The sequence below is a fragment of the Anolis carolinensis genome, unplaced genomic scaffold (assembly GCF_035594765.1).
Source record: "Anolis carolinensis isolate JA03-04 unplaced genomic scaffold, rAnoCar3.1.pri scaffold_13, whole genome shotgun sequence".
Classification (NCBI taxonomy): domain Eukaryota; kingdom Metazoa; phylum Chordata; class Lepidosauria; order Squamata; family Dactyloidae; genus Anolis; species Anolis carolinensis.
In genome coordinates this window covers 12,803,361-12,825,722 of record NW_026943824.1, presented here as the reverse complement: position 1 = coordinate 12,825,722, position 22,362 = coordinate 12,803,361, and the positions used below count along the sequence as shown (strand labels likewise).

The window sequence follows — 22,362 nt, the reverse complement described above, 5'->3', positions numbered from 1 at the left end:
CCTCCAAGGTCATGTGGCCGGCATGACTGCATGGAGCGCCGTTACCTTTCTGCCGGAGCGGTACCTATTGATCTACTGACATTTGCATGTTTTCGAACTGCTAGGTTGGCAGGAGCTGGGGCTAACAGTGGGCGCTCATTCCGCTCCTGGGATTTGAACATGGGACCTTTTGGTCCGCAAGTTCAGCAGCTCAGTGCTTTAACCAGGGGGCCCTAATAATATAGTACAATATAACAATATAAAATAATTGGGTTGCTGAACCAGAAGCATTCTCTCCTGACGTTTCGCCCACATCTATGGCTAGGCATCCTCAGAGATTGGGAGGTCTGTTGGAAACTAGGCAAGAGGGTTTTATAGATCCGTGGAAGGTCCAGGCTGGGAAAAAGGACTCTTGTCTGTTGGAGGCAAGTGGGAATGTTGCCATTGGCCACCTTGATTAGCATGGAATGGCCTTGCAGCTTCAAAGCCTGGCTGCTTCCTGCTTGGGGGAATCCTTAATGTGCAAGGGTGGGGGGGAGAGAGAAAGGACTCTTTTGTCTGTTGGAGGCAAGTGAGAATGTTGCCATTGGCCAGCTTGATTAGCATTGAATAGCCTTGCAGCTTTAAGGCCTGGCTGCTCCCTGCCTGGGGTGGGGGGAGGGGATTCATCTTCTATTTTACTGTGTTTTTAATTGCATGAGAAGACATTCTATCAAAATTAGTGTGTGTATATATACTCGTACATATAAATATTTTAATACACTGCGGAGTGCAAATAAATGAACACAGATGAAAACTGAAGGTGGGTTTTGGCCACAAGTGCAAACGCTCGTTGCTACAGAATTGCGGGAATTGTAGTTTGCATTCTCACAAAGAGAGAAAACCTTGGGAAACTGCAGCTCTCGGGATAGCACTAACCCATTGGCGGTTCAAATACGTGGTCCCAAACTGTATTAATTCTTCAGCGTAGATGCCAAGAAGGCAAAAGGCCTTGGGAAACTACAATTCACTAGGACCCCATGGCATTGAACTAAGGCAGTTCAAATGTTATCAAACTATAATCATCCTACAGTGTAGAAGATAGGTGCAACCTTTAGTCAGAAAAGGGTAAAGACCTTGGAAAACTACAATTTCCAAAATCTCAGCGCATTAATCCATTGGTAGTTCAAGTATCTAGTATCAAATTGTATTCATTCTACAGTGTAGATGCAAAGAATGCTATAGGCCATGAAAACTACAACTCCCAGGACCCCATGGCATTGAACTAAGGCAGTTCAAGTGCTATCAAACTACGTTTACACTACAGTGTAGAAGATAGGTGCAACCTTTAGTCAGAGAAGGCTAAAGACCTTGGAAAACTACAACTCCCAGAATCCCATAGCATTTAACTAAGGCAATTCAAGTGCTATCAAACTGCATTTATTCTACAGTGTAGATCAGGGGTCCTCAAACTTTTTAAGCCAAGGGCCGGTCCACAATCCTTCAGACTGTTGAGGGGCCGGATTATCATTTGAAAAAAATACAAATTCCGATGGACACTGCATATGTCTTATTTGTAGTGCAAAAACAATAACAACAACAACAATGAAAGAACAATACAATATTTAAAAATAAAAACAATTTTAACCAACATACATTTATCAGGATTTCAATGGGAAGTGTGGTCCTGCTTCTGGCCAATGAGATAGTCAAGTTAATTAGGGTTGTTGTTGTTGTTGTGTGCCTTCAAGTCATTTCAGACTTCGGGTGAGCCCAAGTCTAAAATGTATTTATTTACTTATTTATTTATTAACTGCATTTATTTACTACATTTGTATCACACCCTTCTCACCTCAAAGGCTGACTCAGAGTGGCTTACAAATTCTATGTACATACAATATATTATATTATTAGCATAGCACAATATTAGCATTATATATTACTATATTGAACTATACCACTAGACTGTAATATTATTAATAATATTATATGTATATACAATATATTATATTACTAGCTGTGCCCAGCCATGCATTGCTGTGGCAAAGTGGTGGTGGTATTGGTTAAAAAATGTTGTGTAATTTTTATTTGACGTTATTTGCATTTTTAAATTAATTTTATTGTAAGTTATATTTATTATATTTTATTATTTTCTTGTATTATTTTTAGTTATTTTCTGTTATTATAGTATTTTATTGTATCAATTTTTGTGTGTTTTTTATTATTTTTTATTGGGTTGCTAGGAGACCAAGTTGGAGGAGCTTAGCCTTCTAACTGGCAGCAATTGGATAAAAGCAATTATTCCTCTCTCTCTAATTAGGACTTTATTTTTCTTTTCTTTTTGTTGTATCAACCTAGAGGCATGGATGATGGGTTGTATTGTCAAATTTTGAGGTTGGGGGGCCTGTAGTTTTGTTGTTTTGTGGGTCGCCGTGATGCCATCACTCTTTTATATATATAGATAAAACTGAGGGCGGGGGCCAGGTAAATGACCTCGGAGGGCCGCATCCGGCCCCCGGGCCTTAGTTTGGGGACCTCTGGTGTAGATGATGCATCCTTTTGTCAAAGGAGGCTAAAGGCCATCGAAAACTACAACTCCCGGATCCCATAGCCTTAAGCCAAGGGTGGTGTCAAACTGCATTTGTTCTGCAATGCAGACGAACCCTTCCTCCCTTTATTCCCAAAATGCCATCAAATTCTTTCTTTACACAAGGAAGCATCTCATTCTGTTGATTAAATTTCATTTTAATTAGCAATAAATAAGATGAAATTGCAGAGACGAGACAAAAGGGATCGGAAAGAAGAGCCCACATCATGCATTTCCTTGCTTTATTCTCCACCTGAGCCTCCAAATTCCCGCTTTGCATCCCGACATGTTTGGGGGAGTTTTGAAATATCTTCAGGCATCCCAGAACTGGGGGGGGGGGGGGGGGGGGGGGTGATGGGTTTTGCAGTCGCTTTGCTTCTTCCTGGAAAGTGGATTGAGTCCAAACAGGTGGAAAAGGGGGACCATGTTCCCGGGGACACGCGTGTGCGGTTTTCTGGGCACCTTTTCTGCAGGACAGGCTTGTGTTTCCTTAGATTGTGAGCTCAAACATCCTGCAAGGGTGAAAAACAAAGACAGAGATGAGGTAGGACATTGTGGTGAGTTTTCCAGGCTGCATGGCCATGTTCCAGAAGCATTCTCTCCTGACGTTTCGCCCACATCTATGGCAGATATCCTCAGAGGTTGTGAGGCATGTTGGAAATTAGGCAAGTATGGTTTATATAGCTATGCAATAATGTCCAGGGTGGGAGAAAGAACCCTGGTCTGTTGGAGGCAAGTGTGAGTGTTGCAATTGGCCACCTTGATTAGCATTGAATAGCCTGGCAGCTTCAAAGCCTGGCTGCTTCCTGCCTAGGGAAATTTATTTATTTATTTATTTATTAAACTTATATACCACTACTCCCAGTTTGGCTCGGAGCGGTTTACAGAAATAGATTAAAACAATACACTTGGCTTTAAAATAACAATAAAAACAGACATAGCCCCGAGTTTTTCACCCATTGAAAGCTTGTCGGAAGAGCAATCCGTTCTTAAGAGGTGTTAGCTGGCCCTGATTGTTTCCTGTCTTTAAAAAAACTCATAAATCGGGACCATAAATAAAAAACAACACTAAAAAAAACAGGGGAAAACCAAACAAGAAACTATCAGGACCAGCTAACACCTCCCAACAAAGGATTCCAAGTGGCCAGCTACTGCTCAAAGGACATTGAGTATAATGCCGAGTTGTATTTAACAGTGAATAAAGAACAACACCAAAACAGAACAGGAGAATTCCAGACAGGAAACAATCAGGGCCAGCTAACACCTCCCAGCAAAGGATTCCAAGTGGCCAGCTACTGCTCAAAGGACATTGAGTATAATGCCAAGTTGTATTTACAGTAGAGTCTCATTTATCCAAGCTAAACGGGCCGGCAGAAGTTTGGATAAGCGAATATCTTGGATAATAAGGAGGGATTAAGGAAATGCCTATTAAACATCAAATTAGCTTATAATTTTACAAATTAAGCACCAAAACATCATGTTATACAACAAATTTGACAGAAAAAGTAGTTCAATACGCAGTAATGCTATGTTGTAATTACTGTATTTACAAATTTAGCACCAAAATATCACGATATATTGAAAACATTGACTACAAAAATGGCTTGGATAATCCAGAACCTTGGATAAGTGAGACTCTACTGTAAGAGTAAATAAAGAGAAATACTAAAGGGGGGGATATTCCAGATTGGAAACAATCAGGGCCAGCTAACACCTCCCAACAAAGAAATCCCAGTGGCCAGTTACTGGTCAAAGCACATTAAGTATAATGCCAAGTTTTTTTTAGTAGTAAATAACGAGCAACACTGGGGGAAAAAAAGGGGGGGGGGGGTTCCAGACAGGAAACAATCAGGGCCAGCTAACCCCTCCCAACAAAGGGAAGTGTTACCTGGCATCCCCTTTCTCCTAGAATCCAAGAACTGTAAGAGACCTGGTGGGCCATCCAGTCCAACCCCATTCTGCCAAGATGCAGGAAAACTGCATCCAAAGCCCTCCCGACAGATGGCCATCCAGCCTCTGCTTCAAAGGCTCCAAAGAAGGAGCCTATGCTTACTTCGGGGAACTTTCTCCGCTCCCTTCTCTTACCTCTCCCCCTCTCCGTGGAGTCTGGGGTCCCTGCTCCTCCTCCTCCTCTGCTGCTCCGGGGGGCTCCACGGGGAGACCCACGCCCAAGCCCCCTTCCCGGCCTTCCTGGGGGGCGGCGGGGCGGGGTCTCCGCGGAGGAGGCTCAGGGTCCGCTCGGCCTCCTTCTCGGTCTCCGGGGCGGCGGGGTTCCTCCTCCAGAGGTAGGGCGAGCGCCGGACCCCCATCAGCAGCCCCGAGGCTCTCCCCACCGTGTGGTATCGGGGGCTGGCCACGTGCTTGTACCAGGCGGCAGAGGAAGCCCAGAGCAGCGCCCAGGCCAGCGCCCAGCGCAGGAGACCCGGGCCCGCCATGAGGGCATCTAGTCGGACCCCCGGGGGCTTGGATCGGGATAGAGACAGAGAGAGAGGCTGGAAGCACACTCTCCTTTCCTCTTTCTCGCCTTTCCAGGGCTTTATAAGGTCCATGCCAAAGGGGAGGGGGCTCCTGTTCTAAGCTCCGCCCCCTTTCCCAATCCCCCCCCCACCTTTTTAATGCAATTAAATCCCTCCCGACAGAGGCCCAACCAACCTCATAGTCATCAGAAAGGGCGTGGACTATACAATCCTAGAGTGGGGAGTGGGGACCCTCAAAGGCTATCCAGTCCAACCCTTTCCGGCCAGATCCAATGAAATCCCTCCCGACAGATGCCCATCCAAGCTCTGAATCATACAGTCCTAGAGTTGGAACCCCCAAAGGTCATCCAGTCCAACCCTTTCCAGCCAGATGGAATTAAATCTTTCCCGACAGATGGCCACCTAAGCTCTGAATCATGCGGGACCCCTAAAGGCTACGCAGACCAACCCCATCCAGCCAGATGCAATGAAATCCCTCCCAACAGATGCTCATCCAGCCTCATAGTCATCAGAAAGGGCGTGGGCTATGCAATCCTAGAGTTGGGACCCTCAAAGGCTATCCAGTCCAACCTCTTTAGGACAGATGCAATGAAATCCCTCCTGACAGATGAAATCCCTCCCAACAGAGGCCCATCCAGCCTCATAGTCATCAGAAAGGGCGTAGGCTATACAATCTTAGAATTGGAACCCCCAAAGGCCATCCAGTCTAACTCCAGCCAGATGCAACGAAATCCCTCCCGACAGATGCTCATCCAGCCTCATAGTCATCAGAAAGGGCGTAGGCTATACAGTCCTAGAGTTGGAACCCCCAAAGGTCATCCAGTCCAACCACATCCAGCCAGATGCATTGAAATCCCTCCCGACAGATGCCCATCCAAGCTCTGAATCATACAGTCCAAGTCTTGGAACCCCCAAAGGCCATCCAGTCCAACCCTTTCTGGCCAGATGGAATTAAATCCCTCCCGACAGATGGCCACCTAAGCTCTGAATCATAAGGGACCCCTAAAGGCTATGCAGACCAACCCTATCCAGCCAGATGCAATGAAATCCCTCCCGACAGATGCCCATCCAGCTCATAGTCATCAGAAAGGTATGGGTTATAGAATCCTAGAGTTGGGACTCCCAAAGGCCATCCAGTCCAACCTCTTTAGGCCAAATGCAATGAAATCCCTCCCGACAGATGAAATCCCTCCCAACAGATGCCCATCCAGCCTCATAGTCATCAGAAAGTGCATGGGCTATAGAATCCTAGGGTTGGGACTCCCAAAGGCCATCCAGTCCAACCTCTTTAGGCCAAATGCAATGAAATCCCTCCCGACAGATGAAATCCCTCCCGACAAAGGCCCATCCTGCCTCATAGTCATCAGAAAGTGCATGGGCTATAGAATTCTAGAGTTGGGACTCCCAAAGGCCATCCAGTCCAACCCTTTCCAGCCAGACTGAATTAAATCCTTCCCGACAGATGGCCATCCAAGCTCTGAATCATACAATTCTAGAGTCCAAAAGGACCCCTATCCAAGTGCATGGGCTATAGAATCCTAGTTGGGACTCCCAAAGGCCATCCAGTCCAACCCCATCCAGCCAGATAGAATTAAATTTCTCCCAACAGATGGCCATCCAGCTTCATAGTCATTAAAAAGGGCATGGGCTATAGAATCCTAGAGATGGGACCCCCAAAGGCCATCCAGTCCAACCCTTTCTGGCCAGATGCAATGAAATCCCAACCAACAGATGCCCATCCAGCCTCATAGTCATCAGAAAGGGTGTAGGCTATACAATCCTAGAGTTGGAACCCCCAAAGGTCATCCAGTCCAACCCTATCCAGCCAGATGCACTGAAATCCCTTCGGACAGATGGCCATTCAGCCTTATAGTCATTAGAAAGTAAGGGGGCTACACTGCTATATAAATCAGATAATCTGGATCTTATATGGCAGTGTAGAAGGGGCCAAAGTGCATTTATGCTCCAGCTCAGATGTTGATTTCTTGATTTTTATCTGGCTTTATATTTTGAGCCAAAGCAGCCTAGGCGAAAGCTGCCCGAAGCTCTATTTCAAAGGAAATCTGATGCTCTGCTTTGAGTCAAAAGATGGAAACTCTCCCTTTGGCGTCTATGAGCCCCAATTAATTTTGAATTTTTGCATGGACATTTTATTTATTTATTTTCCCCCCTCGGCACAAATCCGGTCACAGGGGACTGGCTATTCAATCACTCCCAGGAATTGTACTTAAAATTAAATTGTAGTTTTATCTCCAGACGCACAGAAGGGATGGTCTGGCTTCTAGAATGAATGTAGCCTGACATCCAGGAAGGAAGACACAGTCAAACCCTCCTGACAGATGGCCATTCAGCCTCTGAATCATACAATCCTAGAGTTGGAAGGGATCTCCAAAGGCCATCCAGTCCAACCCCATCCAGCCAGACGCAATTAAATCCCTCCCAACAGATGGCCATCCAGCCTCATAGTCATTAGAAAGTATGTGGGCTATATAATCCTAGAGTTGGGGCCTCCAAAGACCATCCAGTCCAATCCCTTTTGACCAGATGCAACAAAATCCCTCCTGACAGATGCCCATGTAGCCTTATAATCATTAGAAAGTGTGTAGACTATATAATCCTAGAGTTGGGGTCCCCAAAGGCCATCTAGTCCAACCCCTTCCAGGCCTGGCATCACTCAGGCCATTCATTCCAGTTCAAACACCCATTTCTTTCCTCCTATATTATCTCTTTGAGAATTATAGTCATCTCTATGCATTTAATGTTTTCACATTTCTAAATTGGATTGCAAATGTCCTTTCTAGGGGAGCATCTACACTGTAGAATGAATGCAGTTTGGCAATACTTGAACTCAGGCCCCATCGACATTGCTGTTCAATGCAGTTTGGATCATCATGGTCAGTGTAGACTCATATAATGCAGATTGAACTAAATTATATGAGTCTACTACACTCCTATGGTTTCACTCGTATAGGTTCAGGATGCAGATTAAGGACATTGAAGTGAATTATATGGCAATGTTGATGGGGCCTCGATGCTATCAAGTCCTGGGTGTTGTTGTTTCACAAAGCCTTTTTGCTTCCTTGCCCATTGCATGGAGCCAAGGCAGCTGAAGTGGTGTCAAAGTGCATTAAGTCAACAGTGTGGATGCATCCCCCTCCCCATCCATTGTCACCCAATTTGCTGCTTCTCCCCCTCGATGCTGTGTCAGATATCATTTCATGTGTGATTAAACAACGGAGGGATGACTCGCGCTTTGCTCATGCTCTGACAAGCGTGCACTTCGCTCCTTTTTTTCCTCCCCATTCATTAAAACGGCATCACAACAAAGGCGTCGGAAGAATCATTATCATCATCATCGAGGGAGAAAAGTTTGTCTCAACAATTGATAAATAGAATATATTGGAGAAATTGGGAAGTTGTAGTTCCTGTTCAAATTAGCAGCCAGAACCACAAAGATTATCTATCTATCTATCTATCTATCTGTCTGTCTGTCTGTCTGTCTGTCTGTCATCTATCTATCATCTATCTATCTATCAATCATCTATCTATCATCTATTTATCTATCTATCATCTATCTATTAGGCATGTCCGATCGATGAAAAAAATGCTTCAATTCTCGTTTCTAAAGTAGGGGATGCTATAGAAAGTATTTCCGATTTTTTCACCCAAAATTTTTGGATATTTCCGAAAATTCGTAATGATTCTAAATGTTTCTAAAATGGCGGACGCGCATGCGCAATCGCTACACACTGGGCTTGTATGGCAATCTTCCATGTGGACGCAGAGGACGTTAGCCCCCACCTTTGCGTGGAAGCTTCTGATTGGCCGGGGAGCGGCAGCCATGTTAGGCTGCGCTAAGCTCCCATTCAAGGTAGGTTGCAGAAACAAAAAGAATTTTTAAATATTTTTTAAAATATATTTTAACATTTTTTTTGGGGGGGGGATTAACAAAACATTAAGAGACAATTAGAGAATGGGCCAACAATGGTTCGAATTACATTGCTGGTTGCACTGTGAAACAATGTCTCGGAATGCATATCAAAAAGCGAGAACAATCCGAAATAATTCCGATATACGATTCAAAACGATTTTTTGGACATGTCTACTATCTATCATCTATCTATCATCTATTTATCTATCTATCTATCATCTTTCTATCATCTATCTATCATCTATTTATCTATCTATCTATCTATCTATCTATCTATCTATCTATCTATCTATCATCTTTATACTGCCATATAATCCAGTTCAATGCAGTTAATCTTAAAGGCTCCACCTACACTGCCATATAATGCAGTTTGAACTGGATTATATGAGTCTACACTGGCATATAATCCAGTGCAATGCAGTTAATCTTAAAGGAGCCATCTACACTGTCATATAATGCAGTGTAGACTCATGTAATGCAGATTAAAATGGATTATATGAGTCTATACTGCCATATATTAATTATGTATTATATATTAGATGTAATATTACTAATAATATTACAGTATAGTGGTACAGTTCAATATAGTAATAAAAGGTATCCCCTGACATTAAGTCCAGTCATGTCTGACTCTGGGGGTTGGTGCCCATCTCCATTTCTAAGCCGAAGAGCCGGCGTTGTCCGTGGATACCTCCAAGGTCATGTGGCCGGCATGACTGCATGGAGTGTCTTTACCTTCCCGTCGGAGCGGTACCTATTGATCTACTCACATTGGCATGTTTTCGAACTGCTAGGTTGGCAGGAGCTGGAGCTAACAGCGGCCGCTCACGCCGCTCCCGGGTTTTGAAGCTTTAATGCACTTCGCCACAGGGGTTCCTATCAATATCTATATATATAAAAGAGTGATGGAATCCTGGCGACTGACAAAACAACAAAACTACAGGCCCCCCAACCTCGAAATTTGACAACACAACACATCATCCACGCCTCTAGGTTTCAAAAAGAAAATAAAGTCCCAATTAGAGGGAGAGCAATAATTGTTTTTATCCAATTGCTGCCATTTAGAAGGCTAAGCTCTGCGCACTTGGTCTCCTAGCAACCCACTCAGCCCAGGGGACAGGCAGAGTTAGGCCTCTTCCGCACTGCCTATAAAATACAGATTATCAGATTTTAACTGGATTATATGGCAGTGTAGACTGAAAGCCCTTCCACAGAGCTATATAACCCATTTATAATCTTATATTATCTGCTTTGAACTGGGATTATATTGACTCCACGCTGCCATATAATCCACTTCAGTGTGCATTTTATCCAGCTGTGTAGAAGGGGCCTCATATAATCCAGTTCTAAGTAGATAATATAAGATTATCAATATACAGTACAGTCTCACTTATCCAACATAAACAGGCCGGCAGAACGTTAGATAAGTGAATATGTTGTATAATAAGAAGGGATTCAGGAAAAGCCGATTAAACATCAAATTAGGTAATCATTATACAAATTAAGCATCAAAACATCATGTTATACAACAAATTTGACAGAAAAAGTAGCTCCATGCGCAATAATGCTATGTCGTAATTACTGTATTTACAAATTTAGCACCAAAATATCACAATGAATTTAAAACACTGACTACAAAAACATTGACTACTAAAAGGCAGACTGCGTTGGATAATCCAGAACATTGGATAAGCGAATGTTGGATAAGTGAGATTCTACTGTAATATGAAATAATTACTGTGGTAATCCAGTCCAACCCAATTCTGCCATGGAGGACACAATCCAAGTACGCCCAACAGATGGCCACCCAGCCTCTCAATAATAATAATAATAATAATAATAATAATAATAATAATAAGAAGAAGAAGAAGAAGAAGAAGAAGAAGAAGAAGAAGAAGAAGATCATACAATCCTAAGGTTAGGAGACACCCCTAAGGATCATCCAGTTCAACTTCCTTCTACCATACAGGACGACACAACCCAAGCACTGCTGACAGATGGCCATCCAATATCTGCACAATAATAATACACATCGAATCATAGAATCAGACAGTTAGGAGACATCCCTAAAGGCCATCCAGCCCAACCCAATTCTGCCATGCAGGACACAAGCCAAGCACTCCCAACAGATGGCCACCAAACCTCTCAATACTACTACTACTACTACTACTACTAATAATAATAATAATAATAATAATAATAAAGGCCACCCTACTGGGATCTGCACGCATCATCTGAAAATACATCACAGAGTCCTAAACACTTGGGAAGTGTTCGACTTGTGATTTTGTGATATGAAATCCAGCATGTCTATCTTGTTTGCTGTGTCATACAATAAAATAATAACATCATCACACAATCCTAAGGTTTGGAGTGACCCCTAAGGATCATCCAGATAAACTTCCTTCTACCATGCAGGAGGACACAAACCAAGCACTCCCAACAGATGGCCATCCAGCCTCTACATAATAATGATGATGATGATGATGATGATGATGATGATGATGATGATGATAATAATAATAATAATAATAATAATAGAAGCATAGAATCCAAGAGTTTGGAGAGACCCCTAAGGACCATCCAGCCCAACCCTTTCTACTATGCAGCGGGACACAATCCAAGCATTCACAACACATGGACAACGTATAAATACTATACAATACTACACAAGGACATAGACCCCCTCTATCACAGTACACAAACAACCAAATGCATACTAAACATAAAGACAACCATACAACAGACATTCAATACCACCACTACCTCAACAAGTTCTCACCAACACCACCAGACAAGGCCACAGCAACGCGTGGCCGGGCACAGCTAGTAGTAATATATAATGCTAATATTGTGCTATGCTAATAATATAATATATTGTATGTACATATAATTTGTAAGCTGGGGTGAGAAGAGTGGGATATAAATGTCATAAATAAATAAAATCCAGTTCAATCTGCATTATATTGGCAGTGCAGATAGGGCCATAAAGAGGCATGAAAGGGACTGAATGCAATTGTATATCTGTTTCTTGACACTATTAATTGCTCCATCCTATACCATTTTGGGATTTGCAGTTTGGCAAGGCCCTTGTAAACTCTTTGGTTTGATAAACTGGCATGAAATGGATGTAACGGAGGACTCTGGATCCGCCGAATTGGGTCCACCGCTCCCATTTCCGGCCCTTTTTGTCTCTTGGGTCCCTTTGCGGTGAATAAGGATGAGTCTCTGTGATCGCGAATGAGCCAGAGTTTCACCCCGGAGACATTAATGCAAACAGATCTTCCATCCTCCAGTATTTTGAGTCAGATAATATGCTGTTCAGAGGTGAATCAAAAGAAGCAAAAAAGGGAATAATATCCCCTTTTAATCTTATCGGGGAAAACATCCCTTAAATCCCACATTTCCCAGGTCTTTTGCTAACCTGAAAATGAATAAACGTCCAGTTATCTGTTTTATTTATCCTTAGAAGCAGAAATGGGGAGAGTGTGTTGTGTGTTTTTCCTCTCCACCTGAATGTGGATATTCTGCAGCTGGCTCCCTGGCATATAATGCAATCTCCGCACATTATTCAAGGATTAAAAAAGTCAGGACACGTTTCGGAGGGGGAACTTGGGAGCAACAGGCTCCCGATCGCCGAGTTTTATGGGTTGCATTAAAAACACAAAAAAGGCATGATTAAATCTTTAATGGTAATGTTCATCTTGCTTTGGGCCTGACGGCACCAAGGTCCCATTTAGACTAAATTACATTTGCTGTAATTTAGGTATCTGATAGAGTTGGGTCTGTTCAGGACTATGAAGGTTTGGAAGCCAAAAACTGAGTCCTGGGGTGTATCTACATCAGGCATGGGCAAACATGGGCCCTCCAGATGTTTTGAACTTCAACTACCACAATTCCTAAGTGTGAATGTTGCAATTAGTCACCTTGATTAGCATTGAAAAGCCTTGCAGCTTCAAGGCCTGGCTGATTAATTGCAACATTCACACTTGCCTCCAACAGACAAGAGTTCTTTCTCCCACCCTGGACCTTGCACAGATACATAAACCTCCCTTGTCTCGTTTCCAGTATACCTCACAACCTCTGAGGATGCTTGCCATAGATGTGGGTGAAACATCAGGAGAGCATGCTTCTGGAACATGACCATACAGCCCAGAAAACTCACAGCAAGCCAAACAAATGAAGTATCCAAAACATGGTGTAGTGGTTTGAGAACCTGGGACTGTGGCTCTGAACCCACTGAATGATAGGTGATGAATTTTTCCTTGCAATGTTCGGCGGTTCGTTTAATGAAATGTAATGCCATCTCATTTTATAAATACTTCTCCTAATTAAAAGAATGGTTTCATTCAGACCCGCTTCGTATTTGCTATCTGTTTTGTGATATGACTTGAGATTCAGACCTCTGTAGATGTGTAGCTCACTCTGTTATTTTTTTTTCTGGGACTGTCTAATGATTGCATGCAAGTAAACAAATCTGAATTGATTAAGCATTAATCTGCATTGATTAGGCATTAACTTGCCACCGTCAATGTTTGGGAGGGGGAAAACAATGCATATTTTAATATTCAGACAGAGAGCAACATGAAAGAAAGAGACAACAGATCCAAACGAATGTAAATACTGTCAAGATCAATAGAACCGGAACTGACCCATAGCAGCAATCTATATACAGTAGAGTCTCGCTTATCAAACGTAAACGGGCCAGCAGAATGTTGGATAAGTGAATGTGTTGGATAATAAGGAGAGATTAAGGAAAAGCCTATTAAACATCAAATTAGGTTATGATTTTACAAATTAAACTCCAAAACATCATGTTATACAACAAATTTGAGAGGAAAAAGTAGTTCAATACACAGTAATGCTATGTAGTAATTACTGTATTTATGAATTTAGCACCAAAATATCACGATATATTGAAAACATGGACTACAAAAATGCGTTGGATAATCCAGAATGTTGTATAAGCGAGTGTTGGATAAGTGAGACTCTACTGTATATATTTACTTTATTGACTTTATATTGATTATTCTGTCTTTCTCCCTGTATAGGGACTCTGCTGGTTCTCAAGTTAGTCATGGTGGCCCCGTTCCAGATTTTAGTCCAAACCTTAAGGGAATAAAAGTAGAATAATAGTTTTTTCTTTGGATTTCTGGGCATATAGATGTCTTTTCCCAGGCCTGCCAAATAAATCATGTTGAAATGGCCACACTGGGGGGCTGGTTCCCATTATGGCACAATAGCTAGATGGTTTGCATTTTGACCAATGTCTCTTAGTGTAGTTTGAAACCACTTTAACTACCTTACTAAATGCTATGACAGTTGTAGTTTGGCACTCTTAGGCAGGGAAATCTGAAAAACTTATAAAGTGGAATAAAATACAGTTTATGGTTAGGAGGATAGAGGAGAGAAGCAAGGGTCTAGAGGTGGTGAGGCTTGGGAGGCTTCATGCAAAAGAGAGGGTGCCAATTTATCCCTTTCTGGCAAGCTGCCCATGGAAAACTATAATCTATCTATATATATAAAAGAGTGATGGCATCAGGGCAGCGGACAAAACAAGAAAACTACAGGCCCCCCCAACCTCGAAATTTGACAACACAACCCATCATCCACGGCTCTAGGTTGATACAACAAAAAGAAAAGAAAAATAAAGTCCTAATTCGAGGGAGAGCAATAAGTTTTTATCCAATTGCTGCCAGTTTGAAGGCTAAGCTCCACCCACTAGCAACCTACTCAGCCCAGGGGACAGGCACAGTTAGGCCTCACTTAGGCCTCTTCCACAGATTATCAGATTTTAACTGAATTATATGGCAGTGTAGACTCAAGGCCCTTCCAAACAGCTATATAACCCATTTAGAATCTTATATTATTTGCTTTGAACTGGATTATCTTGACTCCACACTGCCAGATAATTCACTACAGCTGTGTAGAAGGGGCCTCAGATAATCCAGTTCTAAACAGATAATATAAGATTATAAATATACAGTAGAGTCTCACTTATCCAGTCCAACCCAATTCTGCCATGCAGGACACAATCCAAGCACTCCCAACAGATGGCCACCCAGCCTCTCAATACTAATACTAATACTAATAATAATAACAACAACATCATACAATCCTAAGGTTTGGAGTGACCCCTAAGGATCATCCAGATCAACTTCCTTCTACCATGCAGGAGGACACAATCCAACCACTCCTGACAGATGGCCATCCAGCCTCTACATAATGATGATGATGATGATGATGATGATGATGATGATGATGATGATGATGATGATGATAGAAGCATAGAATCCAAGAGTTTGGAGAAACCCCTAGGGGCCATCCAGCCCAACCCTTTCTACTATACAGCAGGACACAATCCAAGCATTCACAACACATGGACAACGTATAAATACTATACAATACTACACAAGGACATAGACCCCCTCTATCACAGTACACAAACAACCAAATGCATACTAAACATAAAGACAACCATACAACAGACCAGGGGTCCCCAAACTAAGGCCCGGGGGCCGGATGCGGCCCTCCGAGGTCATTTACCTGGCCCCCGCCCTCAGTTTTATAATATAATATATTGTATATACATATAATATTGATAATAATATTATAATGTAATACAATATAACACTAATAATAATACCATATAATAATATTAATTATATATTCTTTATTACATATAATATTACTAATAATATTATAGTGTAGTGGTATAGTTCAATATAGTAATATATAATGCTAATATTGTGCTATGCTAATAATATAATATATTGTATGTACATATAATTTGAAAGCCACTCTGAGTCCCCTTTGGGGTGAGAAGGGTGTGATACAAATGTAGTAAATAAATGCAGTAAATAAATAAATAATAAATAAATACATTTTAGACTTAGGCTCGCCCAAAGTCTGAAATGACTTGAAGGCACACAACAACAACAACAACAACAACAACAACAACAACAATCCTAATTAACTTGACTATCTCATTGGCCAGAAGCAGAAGCACACTTCCCATTGAAATCCTGATAAATGTATGTTGGTTAAAATTATTTTTATTTTTAAATATTGTATTGTTTTTTCATTGTTCTTGTTGTTGTTTTTGCACTACAAATAAGACATGTGCAGTGTGCATCAGAATTTGTTTGTATTTTTTTTTCAAATGATAATCCGGCCCCTCAACAGTCTGAAGGATTGTGGACCGGCCCTCGGCTTAAAAAGTTTGAGGACCCCTGCAACAGACATTCAATACTACCACTACTTCAATAATTTCTCACCAACACCACCAGACAACGCCACAGCAATGCGTGGCCGGGCACAGCTAGTTTCCTAACTATAAATCCCTTTTTATTAATGGTGGGAGTAGCAGTCTTCGATAACAGGGAAGCCATGGCTTTGCAAGACCAGAGCAGAGTCTCAGTGTGCACCCACACTGCAGAATGAATGCAATTTTGTCACCACTTTGGCTACTATGCAATCCTGGCAAGTTGTAGATTTACAAGTTCTTCAGCCTTCCCTGCCCAAGAGTGACAAACTACAACTCCCGTAGCATTTAGCCAAGTGGGTTTAAATCACATTCATTCCATGGTGTGGATGCACCCTACAAATATTCCCAAGTCAAGAGGCAATGCAAAGGCAAACAAACACACAAACAAACATGTACACAAGTGGGTGTCATCCACCCAACTATCATTTCAAACCCAACGCAGCTTAGTAACAAATACAAACAGTTTATTTTGTTCTTGAATTAAACATGAAGTGAGTCAGCTGCCGAAAGATCACAGAAACCTCTTTGCTGTTTATGTTGTGAACAACTAACTTCAAGCCCAAACTGGGGATGATTCACATGATGAAACCATTTACCTCGAGGGAGGCAGACAACAGTCCCCATCATCCCCAAGTAGCCAAGGCAATGAAACTAGAGTCAAACTGCATTCATCTGCAGTAGAGGAACATCTCTGGATGTTTCTCTTTTTGCTTTGTTTTTAATGCATCATTCTGCAGTGTATGCATGCCATACCTTTGCTCTATTGTGCTACAATCTGCGCTGATGTTGAATATTCCCTCGCATTTTTTATTCCATTCTCAAATGCAGACTATAGTATACAAATATCGTCTGAAAGCATGCAAATATTGCAATATTAGCCAAAAATCACAACTGGGCTGAGGTCTAAAGCTTGCCAGTGTTGTCGTATGCCATCTAGTGGAAGGAACCCAGTAAAGTTTGCACTGAAATATTTATATATAAACAGGAGCCCCGGTGCGTTAAAGCACTGAGCTGGAGGCCGAAAGGTCCCAGGTTCAAACCCGGGAGCGGCCACTGTTAGCTTTAGCTTCTGCCAACCTAGCAGTTCGAAAACATGCCAATGTGAGTAGATCAATAGGTACCGCTCCGACGGGAAGGTAAAGACGCTCCATGCAGTCATGCCGGCCACATGACCTTGGAGGTGTCTACGGACAACGCCGGCTCTTCGGTTTAGAAATGGAGATGAGCACCAATCCCCAGAGTCAGACATGAATGGACAACGTCAGAGGAACCCTTTACCTTTACCTATTATATATGTAAGAGCCCCGGTGGTGAAGTGTGTTAAAGCGCTGAGCTGTTGAACTTGCAGACCGAAAGGTCACAGGTTCAAATCTCGGGAGCGGAGTGAGAGCCCGCTATTAGCTCCAGCTCCTGCCAACCTAGCAGTTCGAAAACATGCAAATGTGAGTAGATCAATAGGTACCGCTCCAGCGGGAAGGTAACAGCGCTCCATGCATTCATGCCAATGGCCACATGACCTTGGAGGTTTCTACGGACAACGCCGGTTCTTCGGCTTAGAAATGGAGATGAACACCAATTCCCAGAGTCAGACAGGACTAGACTTAACGTCAGGGGAAACCTTTACCTTTACCTATTATATATGCACATATATCTATAATATACACACACCTATATACACACATACTATATGTATAGGTATATATTATATAAGTATATATAGATGAATATATTATACATCAAATTTAGCACCAAAATATCATGATATATTGAAAACATTGACGACAAAAATGCATTGGATAATCCAGAACATTGGATAAGCGAATGTTGGATAAGTGAGACTCTACTGTATATCTATTATACATATGTATATATAGATGTATACACTATATTATATACACACATATCATATTTATACTATGTAGTCTACGACATAATAGACATAATGTCTATTATATATAGATGTACATCTACACCGATGACATAATATATACATACATATGGAGAGAGGGAGACATATAATATTTATAAGTACAGTAGAGTCTCACTTATCCAAGCCTCGCTAATCCAAGCTTCTGGACTATCCAAGCCATTTTTGTAGTCAATGTTTTCAATATATTGTGATATTTTGGTGCTAAATCCGTAAATACAGTAATTACAACATAACATTACTGCGTATTGAACTACTTTTTCTGCCAAATTTGTTGTCTAACATGATGTTTTGGTGCTTAATTTGTAAAATCATAACCTAATTTGATGTTTAATAGACTTCTCCTTAATCTCTCCTTATTATCCAACATATTCGCTTATCATAGAATCATAGAATCATAGAATAGTAGAGTTGGAAGAGACCACATGGGCCATCTAGTCCAACCCCCTGCTAAGAAGCAGGAAATCGCATTCAAAGCACCCCCGACAGATGGCCATCCAGCCTCTGCTTAAAAGCCTCCAAGGAAGGAGCCTCCACCACGGCCCCGGGGAGAGAGTTCCACTGTCGAACAGCTCTCACAGTGAGGAAGTTCTTCCTGATGTTCAGGTGGAATCTCCTTTCCTGTAGTTTGAAGCCATTGTTCCGTGTCCTAGTCTGCAGAGCAGCAGAAAACAAGCTTGCTCCCTCTTCCCTATGACTTCCCTTCACGTATTTGTACATAGCTATCATGTCTCCTCTCAGCCTTCTCTTCTGCAGGCTAAACATGCCCAGCTCTTTAAGCCGCTCCTCATAGGGCTTGTTCTCCAGACCCTTAATCATTTTAGTCGCCCTCCTCTGGACGCTTTCCAGCTTGTCAACATCTCCCTTCAACTGTGGTGCCCAAAATTGGACACAGTATTCCAGGTGTGGTCTGACCAAGGCAGAATAGAGGGGAGCAGGACTTCCCTGGATCTAGACGCTATTCCCCTATTGATGCAGGCCAGAATCCCATTGGCTTTTTTAGCAGCCGCATCACATTGTTGGCTCATGTTTAACTTGTTGTCCACGAGGACTCCAAGGTCTTTTTCGCACACACTGCTGTCAAGCCAGGCGTCCCCCATTCTGTATCTTTGATTTCCATTTTTTCTGCCGAAGTGAAGTATCTTGCATTTGTCCCTGTTGAACTTCATTTTGTTAGTTTTGGCCCATCTCTCTAGTCTGTCAAGATCGTTTTGAATTCTGCTCCTGTCTTCTGGAGTGTTAGCTATCCCTCCCAGTTTTGTGTCGTCTGCAAACGTGATGATCGTGCCTTCTAACCCTTCGTCTAAGTCGTTAATAAAGATGTTGAACAGAACCGGGCCCAGGACGGAGCCCTGCGGCACTCCACTTGTCACTTCTTTCCATGATGAAGACGACGCATTGGTGAGCACCCTTTGGGTTCGTTCGCTTAGCTAATTACAGATCCACCTAACCGTAGTTTTGTCTAGCCCACATTTTACTAGTTTGTTTGCCAGAAGGTCGTGGGGGACTTTGTCGAAGGCCTTACTGAAATCCAGGTACGCTACATCCACGGCATTCCCTGTATCGACCCAACTCGTAACTCTATCGAAAAAAGAGATCAGATTAGTCTGGCATGACTTGTTTTTGGTAAATCCGTGTTGACTATTAGCAATGACCGCATTTGTTTCTAAGTGTTCGCAGACCACTTCCTTAATGATCTTTTCCAGAATTTTGCCTGGTATTGATGTGAGGCTGACCGGACGGTAATTGTTTGGGTCGTTCTTTTTTCCCTTCTTGAAGATAGGGACCACATTCGCCCTCCTCCAATCTGCTGGGACTTCTCCCGTTCTCCAAGAACTCTCGAAGATAATTGCCAGTGGTTCTGAAATAACTTCCGCTAGTTCCTTCAGTACTCTTGGGTGTAGCTGATCTGGCCCTGGGGACTTGAATTCGTTTAGAGAGGCCAGGTGTTCCTGGACAACGTGTCTCCCTATTTGGGGTTGGATTTTCCCCAATCCTTCGTCCATTCCGTGTTGCTGAGGTTGAAGATGGCTTTCTTTTTCTGAGAAGACCAAGGCAAAGAAGGCATTGAGCAGTTCTGCCTTTTCCCTGTCCCCTGTCGCCATCACCCCATCTTCTCCTTGGAATGGCCCTATCGCCTCCTTTTTCTTCCTTTTTCTACCAACGTAAGCAAAAAAGCCTTTTTTGTTGTTTTTTATGTCCCTGGCAAGCCTGAGCTCATTTTGCGCTTTAGCCTTGCGAACCTTTTCCCTACAGGTGTTGGTTATACGTTCGAATTCTTCTTTGGTGATTTCTCCCCTTTTCCACTTCTTGTGCATGTCACTTTTGAGCTTTAGCTCAGTTAGAAGTTCTTTGGACATCCATTCTGGCTTCTTTGCACTTGTCTTATTTTTCTTCTTTGTTGGCACTGTTTGCATTTGCGCCTTGAGTATTTCACTTTTGAAAAACTCCCATCCATCCTTAACTCCCTTGTTTTTTAATATCGGCGTCCATGGAATGCCGCTCAGTAATTCCTTCATTTTTTGGAAGTCAGCTCTCTTAAAGTCCAGAAAGCGTGTTTGACTTGTCTTAGTTTCAGCATTCCTTTGTATTGCAAACTGCAGGAGCACATGGTCACTTGCCCCTAAGGATCCAACCACTTCAACTGTATTGATCAGGTCTTCCACATTTGTTAAGATTAGATCAAGAGTTGCTGATCCCCTTGTTGCCTCTTCTACCTTCTGGACCATAAAATTATCTGCAAGGCAAGTGAGGAATTTGTTGGACTTTGTACTCTTGGCTGAGTTTGTTTTCCAGCAGATATCGGGATAATTGAAATCGCCCATGACTACTATATCTCTTCTTTGTGCCTGTTTGGTCAGCTGTTGACAGAAGGCTTCATCAAGTCCTTCATCCTGACTCGGAGGTCTGTAGTAGACACCCACGACAAGATCTTTTTGAGTCCCGGTTCCCTTGATTCTTATCCAGATGCTTTCAAGCTGGTTTCCCGGATTACAGTCTTGCATTTCTTCTGCAACGTAACTGTTTTTGACATATAAAGCTACTCCCCCTCCTCTCCCCTTTGTTCTATTTCTGTGAAAGAGGTTATAGCCCTCAATGGTTAAATTCCAGTGATGGGAGTCATCCCACCAGGTTTCAGTGATGCCTATGACATCGTATGTGTGGTGCAGTGCTAGGAGTTGGAGTTCGTCTTGCTTATTTCCCATGCTCTGAGCATTAGTGTAAAGACATGTAAGCCCCTGTGACCTCCTCTCGAACTGTTTATTTGGGATTATTGTGCTCTCTGTACTTGGTCCTTGCTGTGTTTGTGCAGCCCTCCGTTTAGCCTTTCGGCGGTTCCCTGTGGTCATGGGTAATATATTGTTCGCCAGGCTGTTGTTCCCCTCCCCCAGTGGATCTAGTTTAAAGTGCGCCTGATGAGGTTTGTGAGTCTGTGTGCAAAAAGATGTTTTCCTACTTGTGTGAGATGCACCCCATCGCTTGCCAGTAGTCCATCCTCTTGGAAGAGTAGACCATGGTCAAGGAAGCCAAAATGCTCCTCTTGACACCATTTTCTGAGCCAGTTATTGACCTGTACTATTTTTCCGGCCCTTGTAGAGCCGTGTCCTACAACAGGGAGGAGGGATGAAAAGATCACATGTACATTATACAGTTTTAGCTTTGTTCCCAGAGCTTGAAAATCATTTGTGATCTTTTGAAAAGTATGCCTAGCGGTGTCATTGGTACCTACATGTATCAACATAAGGTGGGGAGGGTGATGGGGCTTTAGGAGCCTGCTGAGCCTCTGAGTGATATGGTGTATTTTTGCCCCCGGGAGGCAGCATGTTTCTCGAGCCATCCCATCCGGTCTGGAAATGATGGCTTCCGTTCCTCTAAGGAGGGAGTCACCTACTACCAAGACCTGTTTCCTTTGAGGATTGACAGGGTCCCTTTTGTGCAAGACAGTGTGTATGTCCCCTGAAGAGTGTTCCTGTTGAAGTGAATCATGTAGGTGTAAAGTGTTGTCCTCCTCCTCAACATCCCCAGTGCATTCATCAATGACAATCCATTGAGATACATCCGAGAGCCCATTACTCTCCCAAGGATGTTCCTGTTGCTCCTGGTCTATGATTGGGGATGGAGCATTTGCATGATTACATAAGTGTGACTGTGGTGATGCACTGTCCCCGTCAGGGCTATCCCCTGCGCATTGATCCAGGGTGGTCCACTGAGTGG

General features: G+C 42.7%; 1 protein-coding gene across 1 annotated transcript; it reads right to left on the bottom strand.

Moving 5' to 3' along the window:
* Positions 1 to 2,770: 2,770 nt before the first annotated feature.
* On the bottom strand, positions 2,771 to 9,405 carry npw (neuropeptide W). Its single transcript, XM_008122150.3, has 2 exons — positions 4,631 to 9,405; positions 2,771 to 3,057 (listed from the first exon to the last, which is right to left on the bottom strand). Exons 1-2 carry the CDS (start codon positions 5,092 to 5,094, stop codon positions 3,036 to 3,038), a joined length of 486 nt encoding a protein of 161 aa, XP_008120357.2. The 5' UTR covers positions 5,095 to 9,405; the 3' UTR covers positions 2,771 to 3,035.
* Between the last annotated feature and the right edge of the window lie 12,957 nt (positions 9,406 to 22,362).